Source organism: Arachis stenosperma, chromosome 10 (genome assembly GCF_014773155.1).
Source record: "Arachis stenosperma cultivar V10309 chromosome 10, arast.V10309.gnm1.PFL2, whole genome shotgun sequence".
NCBI lineage: Eukaryota > Viridiplantae > Streptophyta > Magnoliopsida > Fabales > Fabaceae > Arachis > Arachis stenosperma.
The window spans coordinates 71,337,586-71,360,803 of NC_080386.1; the positions used below are offsets into that span (position 1 = coordinate 71,337,586).

General features: G+C 35.0%; 1 protein-coding gene across 1 annotated transcript; it reads right to left on the reverse strand.

The window, feature by feature from the left end:
• Positions 1-3,028: 3,028 nt before the first annotated feature.
• LOC130957215 (uncharacterized) lies at positions 3,029-6,674 on the reverse strand. Its single transcript, XM_057884087.1, has 7 exons — positions 6,029-6,674; positions 4,543-4,628; positions 4,247-4,450; positions 4,047-4,139; positions 3,840-3,947; positions 3,275-3,616; positions 3,029-3,064 (listed from the first exon to the last, which is right to left on the reverse strand). Exons 1-7 carry the CDS (start codon positions 6,672-6,674, stop codon positions 3,029-3,031), a joined length of 1,515 nt encoding a protein of 504 aa, XP_057740070.1.
• Between the last annotated feature and the right edge of the window lie 16,544 nt (positions 6,675-23,218).

The window sequence follows — 23,218 nt, forward strand, 5'->3', positions numbered from 1 at the left end:
TTTAGCTATGTTTCTATTTTGCATTTAATATCTTAATTTTTCCCCGTGTTCTTTTTTCTTCTCAGCTTCTAATTTGGTATGACCCAAGAAACAATTTCCTAAACATAGAACACGCCAGCAATTATATTTTGCTGGAAAGATCTAGGGCGGATATTCTATGATATGGCATTTGCATCATTGTGTGAAACTCTAAACCTCTCCGGCATTGTAGTTAAAAATCAAACTCATTTATGTTCTAGACACCCAAAAAAATAAACAAATTTATATTGTAGACTTTGGTAAAGATTTTTCAATTTATTTGCAGAAGAGCAGAGCGTCTGAAATGAGAGTTGAGAGCCATTTTAGGGTTATGAATTAGGGTAGTGAGACACCTGTAAAAACCAGAAGAACAAAAAAATCATTTAGACGAGCCATTCCGTGCTCGATGTTAACTCGCCGGTTATTCGAGTCGACAAATTGACCTATTTTTAAATATCATAATTATATTTGCTTGCCTCGTCTATTTTGAGCATTCCGAGTTGTGTCTCACTCGACGGATGATCGAGTGTATGTTTGGATTATAATTTGTAAATTGGATACAAATTGGAGTTTGTAAGATTATTTTTGCAAACTTTTGATTTTGATGAAAAGTAAGTTTATGTTAATGTTATTTATATTTGGCAATTTTTATATCAAAATAGATTATAGTAAAATAAATATTGTTTGGATTATACTATTCAAAATCATTTTTAGATAAAAAATTATTAAAATAGACATCAATTTAAATAATATTTTATATTATCCTATCATTTTACTTTTTATTTGAATAGATAGATATTATTTTATAATAAAATTAATATTTACTTACTAAATTAAAATAATATATAAAAATTAATAAAATATATTTTAATACATAAAAATACTAATAAATATTAAAGTAAAAGATAAAACACTAATAAAATACATAAGAAATAATAAGAAATATCATAAAAAAATTCATATAATAAAAAAATTAAGATGAATTAAAAAACAATAAGAAATAATAATATACATGAAAAAGTAAAATACTAAAAAATAATATAAAAAATATTTATCATATAAATAAAATAAATACAATAAAAAATAAAAATATGAAAAAGAGAACTATATATTTTATAATATCAAACAAAAAGAAAATGTTCTATAATTTTTTTAGTACCATTAGTACTCTAAAAATAATAAAAAAAATTAAAATATTTACCTTGGCGTGATTGAAACAAATCTGAAAGATTTTGATGAAAAAAAATTGAAATGAAAGATGACAATTTTTCAGTAGTTTTAGTAAGTAAAAATGGTAAAAAAAAAAAATGTTGACGGTAGAGGCAGAGAGAGGACCATCTTTAATAATGTGTTATTACTTTTAAATTTAATGTGTTCATCAAACATTAGCATTAACAGATAAGATTAAATCATTAATAATTTATAAATAATTATAATTAGACCATAACAGAAGTTTAAATTACAATAAATTTATTATCATATTATTATCTAAATTCTATTATGATAAAATTATTATTATATAAAATAATTATAATATCAAACTTGGTAATAATATTATTATCTAAATTTTATTTTAATTATAGCATATAAAATAAAATAATAACATAATAATAATAATATCATATTATTATTTATTTTGTCTCGAGATTCGAAACTGATTCGTCGAACTAAAATTAGTCACTGAAAAATAAGATTTCGAAAAACACCCTTTTGATTTAAAAATTTAGGGTGTTACAGATGGTTCTGTTTTTGTGTAACCTTAGAATTATAGATAAGCATGTATATACATTGGATTATTTTATTGGTATTATTGTTTGTGTCCTCAGGTTAAGCGATAAACATACATTAAGGGGAAGCAATCCTTATGAAAGAAAGGAGGAGCACATTAAGTTAAAATGGTATCATCAAAGGGAAGTTTCTAATTTTTAATTCTTACAATTCTTTTAACTATCACCTCATATATTATGTTTGTAATTAAAAGAGAGATTGTTGAGTTTAGATAATAACTAGTTTTAAGACCCGTGCCAAGCAAGGGGACATAAAAGAAATGGTTACTAAGCATAAAGAACAATGTCCAGTTGTTGGAAATATTCAATAATAGCATATCACTACAACAAACAAGGCTTTTCGCAACGGTCAAAAACTGTTGCCGTAAATTGAAAAACCGTTCCCTAAACTTTAGGCAACGCTTTGGCAACGGTTTTTGACCTGTGGTATATGCGGCCGTTGCCAATGCTCAAAGGCAACGGTTTTTGACCTAAGGCAACGGTAACAAAAAAACTGTTGCCAAAGTTATTGGTATAGGCAACGGTTTTGAACACAAATTTTAAACAACGGTTTCAAACCGTTACTCGAGAAGCAACGGTTTTAGACCGTTCTTTTTCTTGATACAACGCTCTAAAACCGTACCTGAATTGGCAACGGTTTTAAACTGTTGTAGTTTTGTTATCCACAACAGCAACGGTTTTAAAGCATTACCGTTGGTGTCATTTTTTGGTAACGGTTTTTGTACTGTTGCCAATTTATAGTTGTCTAAGACAACAGTTTAAAACCGTTACCATTGGTTTTTTTGCAACGGTTTTAAAGCGTTACCAATGTTGTTATTTTTTGGCAACGGTTTTAACACCGTTGTCCTTTGTAACTTTTGACAACGGTTTTTTGTAATATATAATTCTTTATTTACAATAGTAGTTTTCTCGTGAATGAAATTAATTTCATTTTTTTAATTATTTAGAGTCAATAAATAATCTAAACTATTTGAATAAAGTCACTAAAGAAAAATAATTGAACATTTTTCATCAAAATTGACTTACAAAGATTGTTGTAAGATCCACAATCACATTCAAAATACCACAATACTATCATGACAACCTCGAACTATATCATATAATGTTGCAAAAATATAACAAAGAAGAGTTGAAATAGCTAAGTAGCAAATAGATTTATCATCATGTCCGATCCACAAGTTCATGACTTTTACTCTGTAACACTTGCTCTTAAAAATTTGACCTTAATCAAGTTCGATTTCCCCTTCAACATAGTTTTCCTGTAAAAAAAAAAGAAAAAAAATCAAATATAAAACTACACATCTTTAATACTAATAATGTCTACTAAAAATGTTTGAGAGAGAGAGGAGAAACATATATATCATAACATTCTTCTATTTAGATACACAAAACAATTGAATCAACATCAACATAATCAACCATTATTTAAGATATCATAACAATATAGAAACTTTAACAATAAATAATACCTCCTCATGCGCATCATTGTTCGGATTGCCTAAAGTGCTTCCTAGTTGAGCAGCTAACATCTCAAGGTCCACTCCTGAACTTTTTTGTTGCAACATCATCTTAACAAGCGATTTTAGTTCATCTACTTCTTTTTGCATCACATCAACTTTACCCTCTAATGATGCTTTCTCAGCTGCATGTTGCTGCTTAAGGGTGGCAATTTCTTCATTTTTCTTCAACAAAGTTGGTGTCGTAACTCTTCCGTGACATCGCACTCTCCCTGCCTTCTCTTTCCCAAATATGGATTGAAAAACTCTAATTGCTGATTCTTTAGACTTTTTATTCTCAGCTTGTAGATGTGCCTATATTAATGTGAAGAAAAATAATAACAAAAAAGAGTAACTACACACTTGGACTCAAAACATATATCATTTGACAACATCAAATCAAATAATAGCAATTAAGAATAGTATCAGCATTGTTTAACTAAACTGCAAGCATAAAGATAACCACAAATGATGGACAAATTACCAAGACACAAGAAATCCATAACCTATTTTAATCAAATTAACTCCCAATACTTACAATAACATCCAAAGTGTCTTCATCCAATGATTTTCCCTTTGTGCTTTGGCGAGTCTCAACAAACATTCCTGCTTGAGTAGGTGGTTCATTATTTTCCTTAGAAGCAGCCTATAAATCCAGTTCAACAAGCATTTATATAGAGTTAAAAATGCACGTATTCTTCACCCCACATACACATACAAATGCACAAAGAATAAAAAATTGTACCAATCTTGCACGTATTCTTGCAAAATTTATTGGTCCCTTTTGATGCCTAAATTTCTGTTGTGCCCTATTTTTCTTATTCTGCACAGACATTTTCTACATAGCAAGAGACAAGTATTATCAAAAAATTATTCTATTTCACTCATAAATGTATATAACTCATAATTGCATAAACATACTACAATAAGTTGCACATGTCTTACCTTAACTTTCTCAGTTCTCCAATAAGCAATCAACTTGCGAAAATGACTCTCAGGTATGCATTTAGGACGATTTTTCAGCATTTCATTAACACATTTGTATGGCAGAAAATGATTTTGCTTGATTGTGATCTTATACTGTCTCCAGTTGTCATTGATACGAGCAAGGACTATCATCTTTCCTTCAGTTGGAATAATGAACTTAGCCTATAAAACACAAATATTATTTGCTAATAAGAATAAAATACATGTGTACATTTCCAAATAGTTTCTAAAAGAAACAATAATAATATTCTCACTTGAACATATTCCCAAATGGCTTCTTTATCTTTAATCCCCTTCCAATTTGTATAAATTAATGGACAAAAATCTGAATTCCTTGCCACTGTGCCCAAAAATTTGCTCAAGTTATTTACAGCTTCATTAGTAGGACCAATTGCCTCTCCTTCAATATCTAGAGTAATTTATTCTCTATCTTCCAACTGTCTTGCATGAATCTTCAAGCATTGTGTAGGACCTCGTGTTGTCTTCACTGTTGTCTCTATACGAAGAGCTCAGAATAAGGCCATCAGCATCATTGCTCAATCAAAACAAGGCATGAAATCAGCCATTAACAAGGATAAAGCAGAACTAAACAGCAAAATCAACCCATATGAAATCACTAAAACCAAATTAGCACTAATAAAATAGCTCAGGATAAGGCCATCATCATCATAATTGCTCAATAAAAACAAGGCATGAAATCAGCCATTAACAAGGATAAAGCAGCACTAAACAGCAAACTCAACCCATATGAACTCACTAAAATCAAATCAGCACTAATAAAATAGCTCAGGATAAGGCCATCATCATCATAATTGCTCAATAAAAACAAGGCATGAAATCAGCCATTACCAAGGATAAAGCAGCACTAAACAGCAAACTCAACCCATATGAACTCACTAAAACCAAATCAGCACTAATAAAACAGCTCAGAATAAGGCCATCATCATCATAATTGCTCAATAAAAACAAGGCATGAAATCAGCCATTACCAAGGATAAAGCAGCACTAAATAGCAAACTCAACCCATATGAACTCACTAAAACCAAATCAGCACTAATAAAACAGCCCAGAATAAGGCCATTGTCATCATTGCTCAATCAAAACAAGGCATGAAATCAAAGCAGCACCAAACAGTAAAATCAACCCATATGAACTCACTAAAACCAAATCAGCACTAATAAAATAGCTCAGAATAAGGCCATCATCAGCATCATTGCTCAATCAAAATAAGGCATGAAATCAGCCATTAACAAGGATAAAGCAGCACTAAACAGCAAACTCAACCCATATGAACTCACTAAAATCAAATCAGCACTAATAAAACAGCTCAGAATAAGGCCATCATCATCATTGTTCAATCAAAACAAGGCATGAAATCAGCCATTAACAAGGATAAAGCAGCACTAAACAGCAAAATCAACCCATATGAACTAACTAAAACCAAATCAGCACTAATAAAACAGCTCAGAATAAGGCCATCAGCATCATTGCTCAATCGAAACAAGGCATAAAATCAGCCATTAACAAGGATAAAGCAGCTCATAAAACCATTCATAAAAGGCATCAGCAGCAACCAAAAAGTTCAACCTAAATCCACTACAATTCAGATAAAACTTCCTAACCACCTATAATCCACTAAGCATGCATAACTATACTGACTAATTTAACAAAAACTGAACAAACTAATTAAACTAAGAAAAAGTAAATAGGAAAAAAATTGAGAACCTGCAAAAAGTTTACCTTTCAAAGTATTGTCTATGTTCTCAGCCTCAGTTGGATTAATATAATCCTTGTCCTGCTCCTCTATAATATCTCCTTCATTCTTATCCAATTGCTCTTCACCATCAGGTTCATTGTTAAGTTGAAGAAAAGTATCAATCGGCATTGAAGCAAATTGACGTGTTTTTCCCTTCTTAGTTGGCCTTTCTTGCAAGCTGCCACACTCTTCAATATCATCTTCAATTGTGGTCTCTTTTCTCTTCAAATCTTGAGTCATTATAGAATCTACTTCATTAGTATTCTTGTGAGCCACAGCAGTAGATTTAGAAGGAAGTTCTTTTTCTTGTCTACATGTTGATCCTTGTGAGTGAGTCATACTTGCTTCCATCTGTACTTTACTTTTCTTCAAATTCTGCCCTTTTTCTTTTGCAACTTTTGGATTTTCTACAAAATTCTGCTTATCATTTGCTTGGACACCAGTTTTTCTTAACTTCTGCTCCCTTTTCCTATCACTAAGGGTTTTTATCTTAAGTGGTGGTGGTGGTTGATGTTGCTGCTGACCAGAAGACATCTTTTCTCGCTTAACTTCGATATTCTTGAAGAACTTTGCACACAATTCAGCACTTGACTTTGAATCTATCTCATTTTTAATGAAATTTTTGAACATTTTCTGAAAAAGGAAATAAAATAATGAGATTAGTATACATCGTAAAAAATCTATTAACATAATAGTAAAAAACCAAATCACATATTAAAAGAACCAAGAATCTAAAGGAAATGCACCTGTTCATAAACAATTACACCAAAAATAAAAGTAAAAAAAATTATTCTATGTTGAGAAGAGAAATCTCTTTAAAGATCAGAATCATCATCATATTCAGCTTGTTGTAGAACAAGTGAAGGTTTCTCAATGATTGTATTTGGCATGTCTTCTCTAGTCCATTGAACTTCACAATTATCCTTTGGCACAAACAAATTATTCGCTTGATCAAAGGGGTCCTTCTGATTAGACTCTTCGACTTCAACATCATACCCATCATGCATGTTGAATAAATCCCTTGGCACTGTGTCCATGACATAATGCTTGTCTTTGTTAAAAGGGTCTTGAATATAAAAACATTGGTGGACTTGTGAAGCTAATACAAAAGGATCATCCCGAGAACATCTTTTATTAAAGTGAACTGAAGTTAGACCAAAATTCTCTTCCTCAACTTCAAACCAATCACAATTGAAAAGAACAAATTTGAAACATGCATAATAGTCTAACTCAATTATGTCATTTATTGCACCAAAATATGTTACGGCTTTTGTCATTGGGTTGTTGTTCTTGGCACTAGCAAAGCTTGGTCTTTCGCACACCAAAGTCACACCACTATTTTGAGTTGTGTGGCTTGCATCATGTTCTCTAGTTTGAAATTTGTAGCCATTGATTACATAACTAGAAAATCGTTTTGCAACTGTGTTTAGGCCTCTAGACAAATCTTTAAGTTGTTTCGGAACACCTTCATGAGAAGCACGCTCTTTGAACCATTCACTAAAATCATGGCTTAGAGTTTTTGCCTTCTTCCATTTTTTACCTTTAGTTTGATTGTTGACATGTTCCTCATACTCTCTAAAGTAAGCAAAGAGCGAGTAAGTTAAATTTGCTAATAGAGAATTCACAATTGGAAAATATATAAGAAAAATACCTAATGTAGTCTTTAACTTTATCACAATTGAATAAGATGTACCGATGAGCTTGTATTTTTGAGTTGGTATCTAGAGAAAAAGGTTGCCCTTTCCTCTTTCCACCAATTGGTCGCCCCAAGCATGCAAAATAGCTATCATGACATACGTCAGCTTCACTGCAATTATCATAATTTTGTGTCTTTCTACTCAGCCTTGTATCCACATCAGGACCTAAATACCTTGAGCAAAATGTCAAGCATTCCTCGGCTAAATATCCTTCAGCAATTGAACCTTCGGGGTGGCTCTTATTGCGAACGTAGGACTTTAACCTACACAGATATCTCTCGATGGGGTACATCCACCTAAATTGAACTGGGCCACCCAACCTCAACTCGTTCACCAGATGAATAGGCAAATGGACCATTATATCAAAGAAACTAGGAGAAAATATTCTTTCCAATTGGCACAAAATCTCTCTAATATCTACTTCCAAATGATCTATTGTATCATTTTCAACAACTTTTTGGCACAAGAAACGAAAGAATAAACCTAGAAAAATTAAAGGGCCAGCTACTTGATTCTGCATTGTGCATTTTATAGCTACTTGCAACAAATAATGCAACATAAAATGAGCATCATGACTTTTGTAGTCTGATATCTTTTTCTCAGCAACATGAACACACCGAGAAATATTTGAGGCACTACCAGATGGCAATTTTACTGACTTCAAAATATCACAAAAAATGGTTTTTTTCTTTATTAGTAAGGTTAAAACAAGCCTTAGCAATTTTGGCTTTCTTGCCACCATCTATCTCCTTTGGTTGAAGTTTTTTTCTTATGCCCATATCTTTGAGATCGTAACGAGCATTTGCATGATCTTTGGACTTTCCTGGAATGTCTAATAAAGTTCCAATTATGTTATCACATACGTTTTTCTCAATGTGCATAACATCAAGACAATGGCGCAATGTATTTTGCTTCCAATATGGCAACTCAAAGAAAATGGACTTTTTTTCCATGGACTATCAATTTTATTTTTTTGCTTCTTTCCAAATACATTTTCAAAATCTTTCAAATCTTCAAAATTTTGTTCCCCATCTAATAAAGCTGGTGAAGACCTTAATTCAACATCGCCATTGAAAGATCTTTTGTCCATCCTATATGGATGATCCATAGCCAAAAATTTACGGTGATCCATGTAGCACATCTTCCGGCTATGTTTTAAATAACAAGAGGAGGTGTCATAATTACAGTAAGGACATGCTAACTTTCCCTTTTTGCTCCAATCGGATAACATAGCATAAGCTGGAAAGTCACTTATGGTCCATAAAAGTGCTGCATGTAGTTGAAAAGTTTGATTCTTTGAAGCATCATATGTTTCCACTCCAACTTCCCATAAAACCTTCAACTCTTCAATTAATGGCTGAAGATACACATCAATGCTTTTTCCAGGTGAACATGGTCCAGGGATGAGCAAGGACATCATGACATACTCTGGTTTCATGCAATACCATGGAGGAAGATTGTATGTGACCAAAACTACCGGCCATGTACTATGGGAGATGCTCATGGTTCTAAATGGATTAAATCCAACGCTAGCTGGCCCTAATCTTATGTTACGAGATTCTTTGGCAAAATCGGGATGAAGCCTATCAAAGTCTTTCCATGATTGGCCATCAGCTGGGTGTCTTAACTTTCCATCCATGTTCCTCATGCCACCTTAATGATTCAACTGTTTTGGAACACAGGAACAGCTTCTTAAGCCTTGGAATCAAGGGAAAATGCCTCAAAACCTTCGCAGGCACAGGTTTTTTTCTTCAACTTATCAACTTCTATATCTACCTCAACATTTTCTATGTACCTGGAAGCTCCACAAATTGAACAAAATTCATCATCTTCATATGTATCCCGAAACAGAACACAATCGTTGGGACAAGCATGAATTTTATTACAATTGTTGGTCCTAAATCTTTTACCATGGCCTTGATTTTATTGAAAGAATCAGGAATATTCAAATGAGGAATCGCTTCTTTCAGTAATTCAAGTATAGCAGTAAAGGATGCGTTGCTCCAACCATTAAGAGTCTTCAACAAATACAATCGGATAACGAATGATAATGTCGAAAATTTTTTACAGCCAGGATATAACTCTTGTTTTCCTTCTTCAAGCAAGTTATAAAACTTTTTTACATCTTCGTTTGGCCCATCAGCATCTTTATCTCCTTCAAGCACATGCCGAAACGTCTCGTTTAGCAGCCCATGAATGTCGTCGACAAATCCTTCATGGACTTCACTCTCATCGGATTCACTATCCATGTGACTTATCCTTTCGCCGTGATAAACCCACACAGTGTAACCTTTTTGAAATCCCTTACTTATTAAATGGTCATAAACTTCATCCATTCGCCCCCAACTAAAGTTATTACATATAGAACAAGGACAAAGAATTTCTTGTCCTTGTGGTCTACCTTTAGAAAAGGCAAAATCCAAAAATGAATTAACACCATGTTGGTAACCCTCAGTATGTCTTGGTAAACTAGTCCACCCTTTGTCCATTACTTTGTCAACTAAAATAAAAGAACACAGGCATATGTTTTAGACTAACTATAAGTGATTTTTTCTAATCAAGAGCTTATTGTTTCTAAAAAATTTCTAGAAGTCAACCACACATGTTCGAAAGAGAACATCTCAACCAATCAAGAGACTAACAATTTGTATCTAACAAACTATGCAAAGAAGCTTAAGCAAACAATTAATCAGTAAATATTCTTAATAATTAAATGTTCAAATAAATTTAAAAAGATAATATATTAAATGATTTACCTGTAGTGTAGCTCAATGTCTAAGGAAGTCGCAGCTACAGAGAGATCCGCTATTTGATTCTCTTTTTCTGGTTTTAAAAAGACAAACTAAAACAGCAACAAAGAATAAAAATATAAGTAATTCATAACCAGATTTTTTAACAAAAAATTCACTTTTAAAACCAGTTTTTAGAAATCTTATTTTCAAAAGTGATATATAACTAAAAAAAATCAAACAATAGAATTAACAAGAGCAGAATAATATTATCATTACTCTTTAAATATTAGTTCACAAACTAACACATCGTAATTTCAATTGTGGTTGATAAGAAGATTTTAGAAAAGAAAGAGAGGAAGGTGGGGTTCTTAATGTGTGATGAGTCACAAGTGACACATGTTGAAAATGAAAGGCTGATATTCACTACAAAAAAAAAAGGCCTATGGCCACGGTAAAAAACTGTGACCATAGCTAGTAAAAAGGGTGACCATAGATCTATGGTCACGGTTTTGGACCTATGGTCACGGTTTTTTACCGTGGCCTATTCTCTCGTGGCCATAGGTCTGTGGTCACGGTTTTTTGGGCTATGGTCACGGTTTTTATGGTCACGGTTTCAATTTTCAAAATCTGACACTTTAGGCCACGTTTTTTTACCGTGACCATAGGTTAATCTATGGTCACGGTAGAAAACCGTGACCATAGCCTTACCTATGGTCACGGTTTTCACCGTGGCCATAGCCTTTATGGTCACCCCTCTTTAAAACCGTGACCATAGATAAGGCTATGGTCACGGTTTTCACCGTGGCCATAGCCTCTATGGTCACCCTTCCTTAAAACCGTGACCATAGCCCTATCTATGGTCACGGTTTTCACCGTGGCCATAGACTCTATGGTCACCCCACCTAAAACCGTGGCCATAGCCCTATCTATGGTCACGGTTTTTCACCGTGGCCATAGACTCTATGGTCACCCCACCTAAAACCGTGACCATAGCCCTATCTATGGTCACGATTTTCCACCGTGGCCATAGACTCTATGGTCACCCTATGAAAAACCGTGACCATAGCCTATCTATGGTCACGGTTTTTCACCGTGGCCAAAGCCTCTATGGTCACGGTTTTTCACCGTGGCCATAGACTCTATGGTCACCCTCCTTAAAACTGTGACCCTAGCCCTATCTATGGTCACAATTTTTCACGATGGCCATAACCTCTATGGTCACGGTTTTTTAAAATGGTGACTATAGCCTGTTGTTGTTTATGAGATTCAATTTTTTTAAATTATAATCACATATCTCAAAATGATAATAATAACAAAATAAATCTAAAAATAAGAAATTCAAGAAATCTAAATCATAAAAGTTTCATTATAAGATACATATGTTTAATTTTTAGTCTAAACAACACAAATCAAAATAGAGTGGAATTTTTCCAATTACATGTAATTCCTCAAAAAGTACATAACACATCAAAATATTACATTTACATAACTAAGGTGGTAAGACCCATCTCATGTGATATTTGTATGGAACATATTTTCTTCATCACATCATGTCTTCCTGCACGTAAAAGAAATAAACATGTTAGATATCTTGCAAAAATGCTTTTGATGATGACATATGCAGCAAAAGAAGGGAAACATTCATCCACAACAACACTCAAGAATTATTCACAACCATCATTCACTTCAAATAGCAGCTATTGCAAGAATGCAGCAGTAGTGATAGCTTAGACTCAGAAATTCATCAAAGTTATCACTACTGCACAAATACTTCAGAATCTGTTCATTCCAGCAGCAGCCAACACAAAAATAAGGTAACAATAATACTATGCAGCAGCATCATATAAACCAGTTGTGTAAACCAATACAAGTATATATATACATAATTACATACTTTGATCTACTCAATAATAATGAATCCCCATTGTTGTGTATGTGTTTGATTCCATAGATTATAATAATAGTAAGAAGCATCGTACGGTGTTATAAGGTGGGAATTGAATAATTGAATTAATTAAAGTATGATTATGATCCAACAGTTGCTGTTGTTGGAGGGAGCAAAATGGTTAGTGTTTTTGATAATCCATAATTGCATATTTGGAAGGGTTATTGTTGGGATCTAGCCCATCATCAATGTTGGTTAGAAGGACAGGTGTGAAACAGAATTTTAGTTAGCTATAAACAAATTTCATCCATTAAAATATATTCTAATAAAGTCATATTAATTAGCTATTTAAAACAAATATATGTATGTATTACATGTGAGTTAGAATCTAAAGGTGAATACTTTTTAACTTTTGAATGTCCAAACTCAATGTACGCATGTTGTCCATGCTGTAAATTAATATTACTCACACATACCAAATCAAAATGGGAAGAATGAGAAGCCAGAATCTTAGTCAAATAAAGTAGTCATATATCAAAGGCAACAAAACAAAGCCTTTCCTTTAACACCAGCCAAGGCAAACAAACAAGCAAACAAACACAATCTAACATATATCATATTTAAACACCCTTCCTTGTCAGAAAAATTCAAAAGGGAAACAAAAACTGCATATGTTATGTTGTTTTCATGTTAAGCACTAAGCAGTAACAGAGAGTAAAAAGAATAATAATCCATTTCATTATAATAATAATAATAATAATAATAATAATAATAATAATAATAATAATAATAATAATAATAATAAAGTTATGAGTTTTTGTTTTGATGTTTGCATATTTTTGTGCCCATTTCACAATAAAAACAAAGAGATATCCCAATGATATCTTCCACCGAGTGTATAGGAAACACACATAATTGCACCCAACACCAAACCATAGAAACCTGAGCTCCAAAAACCTTTCTTTTCTTTAATTTCATTGCTTTTTGCTGCTTCTTTCAGCTACCCTTTTTTCCATTATATATACCCATCAATCTCCAAAAACCTTTCAGATAGAAAGAGTTCAAACCTAAATTCACTAAGAAATCAATTGACTACCTAACCACCTAATTTAACTAAGCTAACCTAATCAAACAGCAACCTAATCAACTAACACTAACATGGAGTTTAAACCAAATTTTGAGTTAACTAAAATTAAGTTTTTTGGTACAAGAACGTTAGAAGGGGGAAACAATTAAACAGAAAAAGCTGGAATCAAAGGAAAGAAGAATAATTGGAAGTTTGTGCTTTTAGAAACTCACAGCAATGCCTTTTAAATTGAACAACTTCTCTTTTTTGTTGAATTCTAGCATAAGCTCAGCAAGTTGAGGAACATAGTGGCCTGAAGATAAATTGCAAACATGTTTTAATATAAATATAATCAATTATGCAGGAACCAATTTACATAAAGAACAAATGGGAGGAAAATTTACCAACATAGCTTTCTCCTACTATGAACAAACTTCTGTTTCTGTAGTGTGGGAACTTTACAAACCAGTTTTGCAAGAATATTAAGTTATCCCTGGCTATAAAGTGAAAGAAAAAATCAAAAAACAAAGCAATCTTTAAAGGTGAAAATTCTCTGTAAATTTTGTAAAGTAACATTTGATACTATCTCAAGATGTAGGCATGGCATAACTGTAAAGTATAACAGAATATAATGCAATACACATACACATTAAAGGGAACTTTGAGCAAAAGGGACATGGCAGAGTATTGCAAAATTAGAATAATGGAAACACTACTTCTTCTTTTTTTTCCTTTTAAATTATAAACTTACACTTCATTCCCTTTCAGATAAAAACCTATTTTATTTTATCCAATCGTTACTTAGAAGATACTTCAACCTAAAGTAGAAGATTGAATGCTACCCAGCAGATTTTGCTGTGAATCAGACTTGCTCTTGTGACAGGAAGCTCGTGGTGAAACTGAACGGGGCACAGCTCAACGGCAGACTCCACCCATCGTAACGGCGGTAGGGGCTTCCCCTGGCGGCGGCTCAGATGGCAGCAGCAGCCGTAGCAGAGCTTCAACGGTGGCGGTGACGGCACTGGAGGCGGTGATGGATGGACACGAGCTCAGCTATTGACCCCTCTCTCTCTCATCTTCATGCACTTTCTCTCTCTCTCTTCGAAGTTCCATGGTGGTTGGATAGCGGAGGAGCGCGACGCCTACTCTTCTTCCTCGCGGTGACAAGAAGCTCGCGGTGAGACGCGCTAGAGGAGCACAGTGACGCTAGGGTTTCTGCCTTCTTCGATCATGGGGGCTGTGACAAAGTAGGGGTTGGGAGGAAAGTGAACGACAATGGTAGGGGCTGGGAGGAAGGGTAACGACGTACGATGGAGAGGGTTGGGAGGAGCTCGGCGAAGGTGGGGGCTGGCTTGAAGGAAAACAGTGAGAATAGGGTGGGGGCTGTCACAAAGTGATGATAGGGTTTTTTTTGTTCTAAGTTACTAATTAGGAGGGAATGGGGATTTGGTTGGGAGGGAGGGGAATTTTGGGATTTGGGGGGGGGGCGAAAACGACGACGTTTATGGAGGGAAGAGTATCTATGGTCACCTCCAAAAACCGTGGCCATAAATATCTTTAGGCCACTTTCTAAAACCGTGACCATAGACCTTTTTAGGTCACCCTTTCGAAAAACCGTGACCATAGACCCTTTTTGGTCACTGTAAAAAACCGTGACCATAGACCCCTTTAGGTCACTTCTAAAATCGTGACCATAGACCCTTTTAGGCCACCCAACAAAACCGTGACCATAGACCACTTTAGGCCACCTCCCAAAACCGTGACCATAGACCCCTTTAGGTCACCCTTTTTTGAAAAACCGTGACCATAGACCCTTTTTGGTCACCGTAAAAAATCGTGGCCATAGACACTTTTAGGTCACCCCTAAAACCGTGACCATAGACCCTTTTAGGCCACCCCCCAAAACCGTGACCACAGACTACTTTAGGTCACCCCCCAAAACCGTGACCATAGGTACCCTACAGTCACCCTTTTTGTGAAAACCGTGACCATAGACCCTTTTTGGTCACTGTAAAAAACCGTGACCATAGACCCCTTTAGGTCACTCCCCAAAACCGTGACCATAGACCCTTTTAGGCCACCCTTTTTTAGAAAACCGTGACCATAGGTACCCTATGGTCACCCTTTCTGTAACAACCGTGACCATAGCTTTTTTTTTGTCACGGTCAAAAACCGTGACCATAGACCCTCTATGGTCACGGTTTTTTACCGTGACCAAAAAAACCGTGGCCATAGACCCAAAATGTTGTAGTGATTGGTGTGGGGGTTCCCTTCACAAGACATGCATCAGGCACCATAATTAATTATTAAGAAAAGTAGATAAAAGGGGCACCCAAATAAATAAGACAGTAAACAATAATATTAATAATAATGATGAAAGAAATAGAAAATAGAAAATAGAAAATGCTAGCTTTAAAGAATGGTGCAAAGCAAAGAGCGAAGGATTAGAAGAAAGGAACGACTAATTTTGGAGGTTTTTGGAGAGAGGATGTTATGGATATGACCCAAAACTACAGCACAAGTAGCCGTTTGAACTTTGACGAATCAAAGCAACATATGTGGGACTGTGTTTAAGTCTATCTGTCTAACAATGACATCCTCGAAACCCCATAATAATTATTATTTTGGATATAATCGGAATTAACATTTCATGAGAATTTCAGTTGTTTTTGTTGTTAATAAAAACCTTGCTTAAGGTTTGATTTTTGTGCATTATGATGAGTCAGCGTCCAGTCACCTACCTGTCAATCCTGATGGGTTGGAACTTCATTATTTGTTAACAACAAATTAAAGAAAAATGTATTAGCTCAAATGAAATGATGCTGTTTTTGGTTTTTTGCTAAAGCTTAGCTTGCAATAAGATTCAGGCTTATAAAATTGACTTATCCATTGATATGCTTAAGAAAAGAAGAGCGGAAATCGGAGAAGCAGCAAGCCAGATTGCCATTAAAACCAGTATTATATACATATATTCAAAGGGGTCATCGATTGGTATTTGGTCATTGTAACCGCGAATCAAGAATGGGGAGCATCTATAAGCATCACATTTTCCATCAAATATTTAAAATAATAAATATTTATCCTGATTAATTGAGGCATGTAGGAAGAAGAGCAGAATTTATGCTAATCTCTAAGTCAAATAGTTGGAATAAGCATGAAATTCCTCTGTTATCCTAGATGAAACCAACCAATATGAAAAGCAGTCCACAACTCTCTCAAATAATAATATTATACAACAAGGCTAAAATAAACAAAGCAGATAAATAAAATAAAAAATAAACAATTGAGAAACAGCGATAAAGAAATTACTCTATAATCCTCAATAAAGAGTTATTGGGAATCCACCATAGAACACCTCACAGAGAGCAGAGAAACAGAACCATAATGCCATCGAACACACTACTCACAAATAATAAAAGTTTTGCTACCTTAAATAACAGACTAACTAAGCCCCAGGTTCATTTCACAAGTACGCAGTCCAAATTCAAACCAGAACAAAAGCTCAGTCAACATTCAACCCTCATCTTGCTCATGTTCACAAATATCACCACTTTCCACAGCCAACAAAAATACCCAACAACCAATCAAGCCCTAACTAAGAGACAGAAAATCAGAGAAGAAGACCACTTACCACAGATCACAACCCACAAACGGCCAATGCAACAAACCAGTAGCAGCGAAGCAACGGCAGCAAAGCACAATCCACAATCAGCCAAGACACTGAAGTAGAAGCAGCAAGGTAGAAGCAGCGAAGCAGAAGCAGAACAGGGGAGATCAAGGACGCCGTGGAGAAGTAGTGAAGCCTCGAAGAGGGGAGAAGCACCGACGCCGCGGAGAGGAGAGACTCTGCGACGCCGAGAAGAAGGAGGCAGCGACGATTCGGGAAGAACGCAGCGCAGCGTCGATGATGGTGCGATGATGGTGATTTGCGACTTGGGGCTTCCTGGTGACTTGCGATGATAGTGCGATTTACACCTTCATGGAGAGCTGTGGTGCGATGCGTCTCTGATTCTGATGGGTGGGTTAGGGTTCGGTACGGTGGAAGGAGGAAGAGCGTTCTTCGCTCTTTGCTGGTTTCGAAGAGAAGATGAGGACTTAGCTTTTTTTTTTCTTCGCTGTATTTCTTTATTAATTAGGGAAAATTATTATTTTAATTTTATTTCTTTATATTAATATTTATTATATATTTATAATAAAAATATATAATATTTATTATAAATTTATTTTAGCTTTATGTGTTCAAAATATAATATTTTTTATATTTTTATAATAATATATAATATTTATAATAAACTTATTTTAATTTTATTTTTTTAAAATAATATTTGTTATTTATTTATAACAATAGATTTTGAATATTTTATAAATTCAATATTTATAGAAAAATAGTTTCAATTTATATAATTATCTGAAATTATTTTTATTTGTATTGTTTAATTTGTATAATTATTTAAATAAGATTAGAAAATGCTTGTTTCATAAATAATTGTTGTAATGGTTGTAAAACCGTTCTTTGAAATAGTCAAAGAGAACGGTTTTATTTTGTTACTATAGCATAATGAAAAAATGAACTTCAACAGCAACACTGTAAAAACCGTTGTCTAAGACAATCTAAGGGAACGGTTTTAAAGTGTAGTATTTTGGCAACTGTTTTAATGCATTTCTTTTGTGCAATTCTTTAAACAACAATCGAAAATCGTTGCTTAAAGCCAAATCATGGTAACAGTTATAAAACCGTTCTTTAAAATAGTCAAACAGAACGGTTTTACTGTGTTGCTAGAAATTGATGAAAAATAAAATTCAACAGTAACACTTTAAAAACCGTTGTCTAAACCTATCTAAGAGAACAGTTTTAAGGCGTTGCAAAATTTGGCGTTGCTAAAGGCCATATTGTTGTAGTGTATTCTTAAGAATTAACATAAGTATTAAGGATACGGAATGCAAATAACATCTTGAGAAGATGACCAAAGAGCCACACAACAAACATACCATTCAAGGCAGAATGAAAGGTAGTAAGCCAGTAAAAACTTCTCTATAGACAACATTAAAAGTATGATTTAAGACTGTGCCGTTAGAACCAACATATAATATCTTCAGTCCAGAATGCTTGCTAACCCGAGAGAGCGCAACATAAAGCTGACCATGAGTGAAAAAAGGTCTTGGAAGATACACGCCAACAGTAGACAGTGTTTGTCCTTGGGACTTGTTTATGGTCTTCGCAAAGCAAAGCGCAACCAGAAGTTGTCGTCGAGTAAACCTGATCGGTAATGTCTCATTATTAGGGGCCATGTTCATCCTGGGATAAAGACAACCTCACCAGTATTACGACCTGCTAATATGATGCACTCAATGACATGGTCACTGAGACGTCTAACTTGCATTCGCGTACCGTTGCATAGTCCATTGGATTGGTCAATATTGCGAAGAAGCATCACAGGAACACCAATTTTAAGAAGTAACCGGTGTTGGGAAATTCCAGAACAATTCAACGCATTCAATGACTCCGTGCTCATTGTGTATAATTCATATTCCAAGTGACCATCTTCATTAAGTAGTGTATCGGAGCTCAAGTAAACTCTCTCGTTGCTAGGGATCAAAGACATAACATGATTGTTTACTTCAGTTACAACATCAAGTGTTGGTGCTAATATACTCCTGCCCTTAAAATAATACATGCTAGAAGAAAAGAGTAAAATGTCAGGATAAACGAACAACACCAAATCATGCAGACACGGAGACTCAATATCCAGCAGCAAGTTGTCGGGTATTCTATTAACCGATTTGCCATCGGTGCTGTCTCCGAGTAACCTGTCACCTATTTGAAGTAGCCATTCCGCAAATTTCTCTAACTGTACATTGTGGATATCTTGCGAACCACGACCCAGCCTCATGTTTTCAGTCAATTGTAACACTTGGCAACATTGCCACAGGTTCGAAGCATTAATACACGAATGAGCAATCTCCTCTCGAAAACCACGAGGAATCACAGGTAATATCTGACGGAAATCACCACCTAGAACAACAATTTTTCCACCAAATGGAGCATCAGGATTATATCCATGATCAAAACGAAGAACATCCTTAAGACACTTGTCGAGCGCTTGAAAGAAAAATTTATTTAACATAGGTGCCTCATCCCATATAATTAATTTTGCAAATGAAATAAGACGCGCAAGGGGTGTGCTTTGCCTTATATTATTACAAATAGAGTCTTGATTAACACTGAGTGGAACCTTAAAACGTGAATGAGCAGTGCGCCCATTAGGCAACAACAGCGCTGCAATGCCACTAGATGCCACATTGAGAACAATATGACCCTTCGACCTTATTGAAGTAGACAGTGTATTCCATAGAAAAGTCTTCGCAGTTCCACCATATCCACAAACAAAGAAAAAACCACCAGCGCCACCATATAATAATAATTATTGTTATTATTGCTCAAAGACTAAAAAATAAATTTAAAAATTAAAATTACAATAATATAATAATAATTATAATTATATTATCTAACCACTGAAGTAACCAATTGAGAAAATGGTCTCATTGTTATTGTTATTGTTATAACATCCAAGGAACCGAGGCCGTGGTCAGGTATATTATTTGGGCCACCTTGGCCCAAATACCAAAGAAGACATTGGATTAGATGGCTTAAAGGATTTACATGAATAAATATTGAACATGTAATAACAATAATAAATCCTAAGTGACGCGTATAAATATGTGAATATTTTGATTATTTTGATTATTACTATTTTTGTAACTTAAATTAAAAACCAAAGTAATTTATAATATGACCTATTAACCGACTTAAATTACAAACTAAAGTAATTTAGAATATAACCTATTAACCGAACAAAAGAATTGAGCAGATGTTGTTCAAATATCCAAGGAACCAAGCGGTTGTCATTAATAATATTTGGGCCCCCTTAACCTGGATATAAAGAATATTAGTTGATTTGATGATTAGATGGCTTAATGATAAACCAGTTGCAATATTTAGCATGTAATACAACCAATAATAATGATAATAATATAATATAATGATAATAATCTAATAAAAAAATCAAATTTATAAGAAAAGCAAAAACAGAATTTATCTCGGTGGATCAGAATTGATTACGGAGACTTTACGGATCACTTAATAGGAAGCCCTCAACCCAAGTGAAAAAATTGAACTAAAAAATGTTCCCGCCTCTTGAAGAAAGACCGATGAAAATGAATAATAGACAGGTAGTCAATAAATGCAACTCATTGGATGAGATCAATAAGCAAACAAGTAGGATGAAGTCAAATAATAGCAGTGATAATTTCCTAGTTTAATTACTCCAGAGATAAGTATGACTGAAAGAAGATAGAATACCATTAAATTAAAATGACAGTAAATGTTGAAGCAGGGATAGAAATTTAAGTTCAATTACTCCAGGTAGGAAAACGTCTTGTCACCAGAGACTCAAAGGGGTTGAAGACGACGAATGAGAAATAATGGAACACAGGTAAAGAAATTAATTGCATTGATTCACCAACATGAATGAATTTGGGGGTAAAAATAGCTGAATGGGCAAGTTCGGGGGAAATACGGAACATGGAGGGATACATGGGAACCAAGCAGAAAAGAGACTGGCACATTAGAGCCAAATATAAACACGGCGCAAAATTTAAAGAGAGTGTAGACAATATAAATGCTGGTATAACAGATAGGCATGGCAGTAGATAACACAAGAATCAATTTGGCAGAGAAATATTAAGGACGCACGATTAGAGGCATGGCTTGATTACATATAATCGGTTGTTTACCAGTGTAAAGATTATCACTAAACTTTAATAGCTAAAGTTAGATTAGCGGGGGATAGCAGTAGATTAAAAGGCATGGCTTGATAACATATAATCGGTTGTTTACCAATGTAAAGATGATCAGTAAGCCTTAATAGTTAAAGTTAGTTAGCCAAAGTCAGATTAGCAGGGCATAGCAGCAGATTAAATTAAAATGTATTCTGAATCTGAATACTATTAACAACGAAATAGACACCAAGACTGAGGATGACTATTATTTGAAGGTATTATTACTATTATAACCAAAAAGAACAAATGACCAAGTACCTGCGCAGAGAGTAGTCCATAGTCGTCGGAAACACTACTAATAATCCGTATATCCACGTAATTCCTGAAATGTACCTTGTCGTGTATAAGCCGGAGCTGTAGAGGACCACAGGGAGATCAAAAGTCAATGGTGTGAACACTTTCAGATCAAAGAAAGTGTACACATTCAACGGATGGGATCGCCCTGGAAAGAAGATATAAAACAATTTAACATGCATGAAGTCGGAGCACGAACTTTATGGTGGAACACAAAGCGATCATAGCATGATAACCCTGTGGGGGGGGTTTATTTGTGAAACCATTGTGATAAAAAACCAAAAATTAAAAAACCAAAGAAGAGATGAATAAGAATTACTGAGGAAATATAAGAAAGACAGTAAGCTGGCCATGGCGAAGGAGAAAGATCCAAAACAACGGTTAAAACAACCGCTGGCGGAATGATCATGGAAGCCCCTTGGTGTGCCCGACTGAGTGATGGGAGCGACGGCCAAATCCAGGGTTTGAGGGGGAATGAAGCGTGAAAGCACCAGGATAAGGTGATAACATCACAATGGGCCAATGTTCACCTAATCCGCAGTTCCAAAGATAGCAAATTGGGCCCATGTGAGCAGAACAGGCCGGGCATGCTTGAAAATAAAATGAGGCATCAATTAATATCTTTTTAATGAAATACACATAACAAAATGCCAGCCCAAAGTAACATAAAGCTGCTGTGCATAAAATATGATCGGTTGCAAACAGGAAAAAACGGTAACCGCAACAGAGGATGCCTGGGCAACCCAGCCACTTTCATTACCACGAAAGCCACATCGGGGCTCTCTAATATACATTACATAATAGCCACAAAATACACAATGGAATTTATAAATTATAAATAAAACATTCATAAATAAAACATGGAGTTGGCGATCCCAATCATAGCGAACGCATCAGCCACCAGAGACACAATGCAATCAAATTCGGAGCCACAATTACCTATGGCAAACCACTAACTTATTCAGCTACTGGGTACAGAAGTCTAAACAAAGCAACGCGCAAAACACAACACGTTATTTAGAATTATTCAGACATTTAAAGAAAACTCCATGCACCCCTTGATGGAAACAACTCCAGGCCATCTCACGCGTCCAATAAACCTTACAACTCCGTCAGTCAGCCCAACAGAGCGGAGCTGGGCCTCCGATATGACCGCATCAAGCGACTACTCAAGTACGTCAAAATCATGGATAAAATGGCTGATCCCGAGAAGGTTGCGACCAAACATAACATATGGTGTATCGGCCAGGTTAGGATCACCAATAAAGAGATGCCGACCCCACGCTATTGCACTTGAAGGTCCAAGGTTGATAGTCATCACATGTACTCCGAACCTTAAAGAGGACTGCTCATAGGTAACAAAATTCACACAATCATGGTGGCCAATCAAGGTAGGATAATCCACACATGCACCTGCACCTATTTCTATCTCATTCCATGTAGACTCTAGTGTTGCGTACCTAACCACAGAGACCGGTTTCTTCCGAAATCTACCTTTACTATTGACCCAAAAAACATAATTGTTGGCCACGGCATACCCACTCCTCAGTCTATCAACCATTGGCGGGGTCCGAACAGCGGGACTCCACTGATCCGCATTCGAAAGATACGTCTGCATGTCGATCCAGCAGTTGCCAGGTGACGCTTTATGAGGTTGAGAA

Excerpts from the sequence above, each read along its gene's own strand:
- LOC130957215 (XM_057884087.1), bottom strand. The coding sequence starts at position 6,674 with ATGTTCAAAAATTTCATTAAAAATGAGATAGATTCAAAGTCAAGTGCT. Across the intron at positions 4,451-4,542 it reads CCATTTGGGAATATGTTCAA|GCTAAGTTCATTATTCCAAC; the intron begins GTGAGAATATTA and ends TGTGTTTTATAG. Across the intron at positions 3,948-4,046 it reads CAAGAATACGTGCAAGATTG|GCTGCTTCTAAGGAAAATAA; the intron begins GTACAATTTTTT and ends CTGGATTTATAG.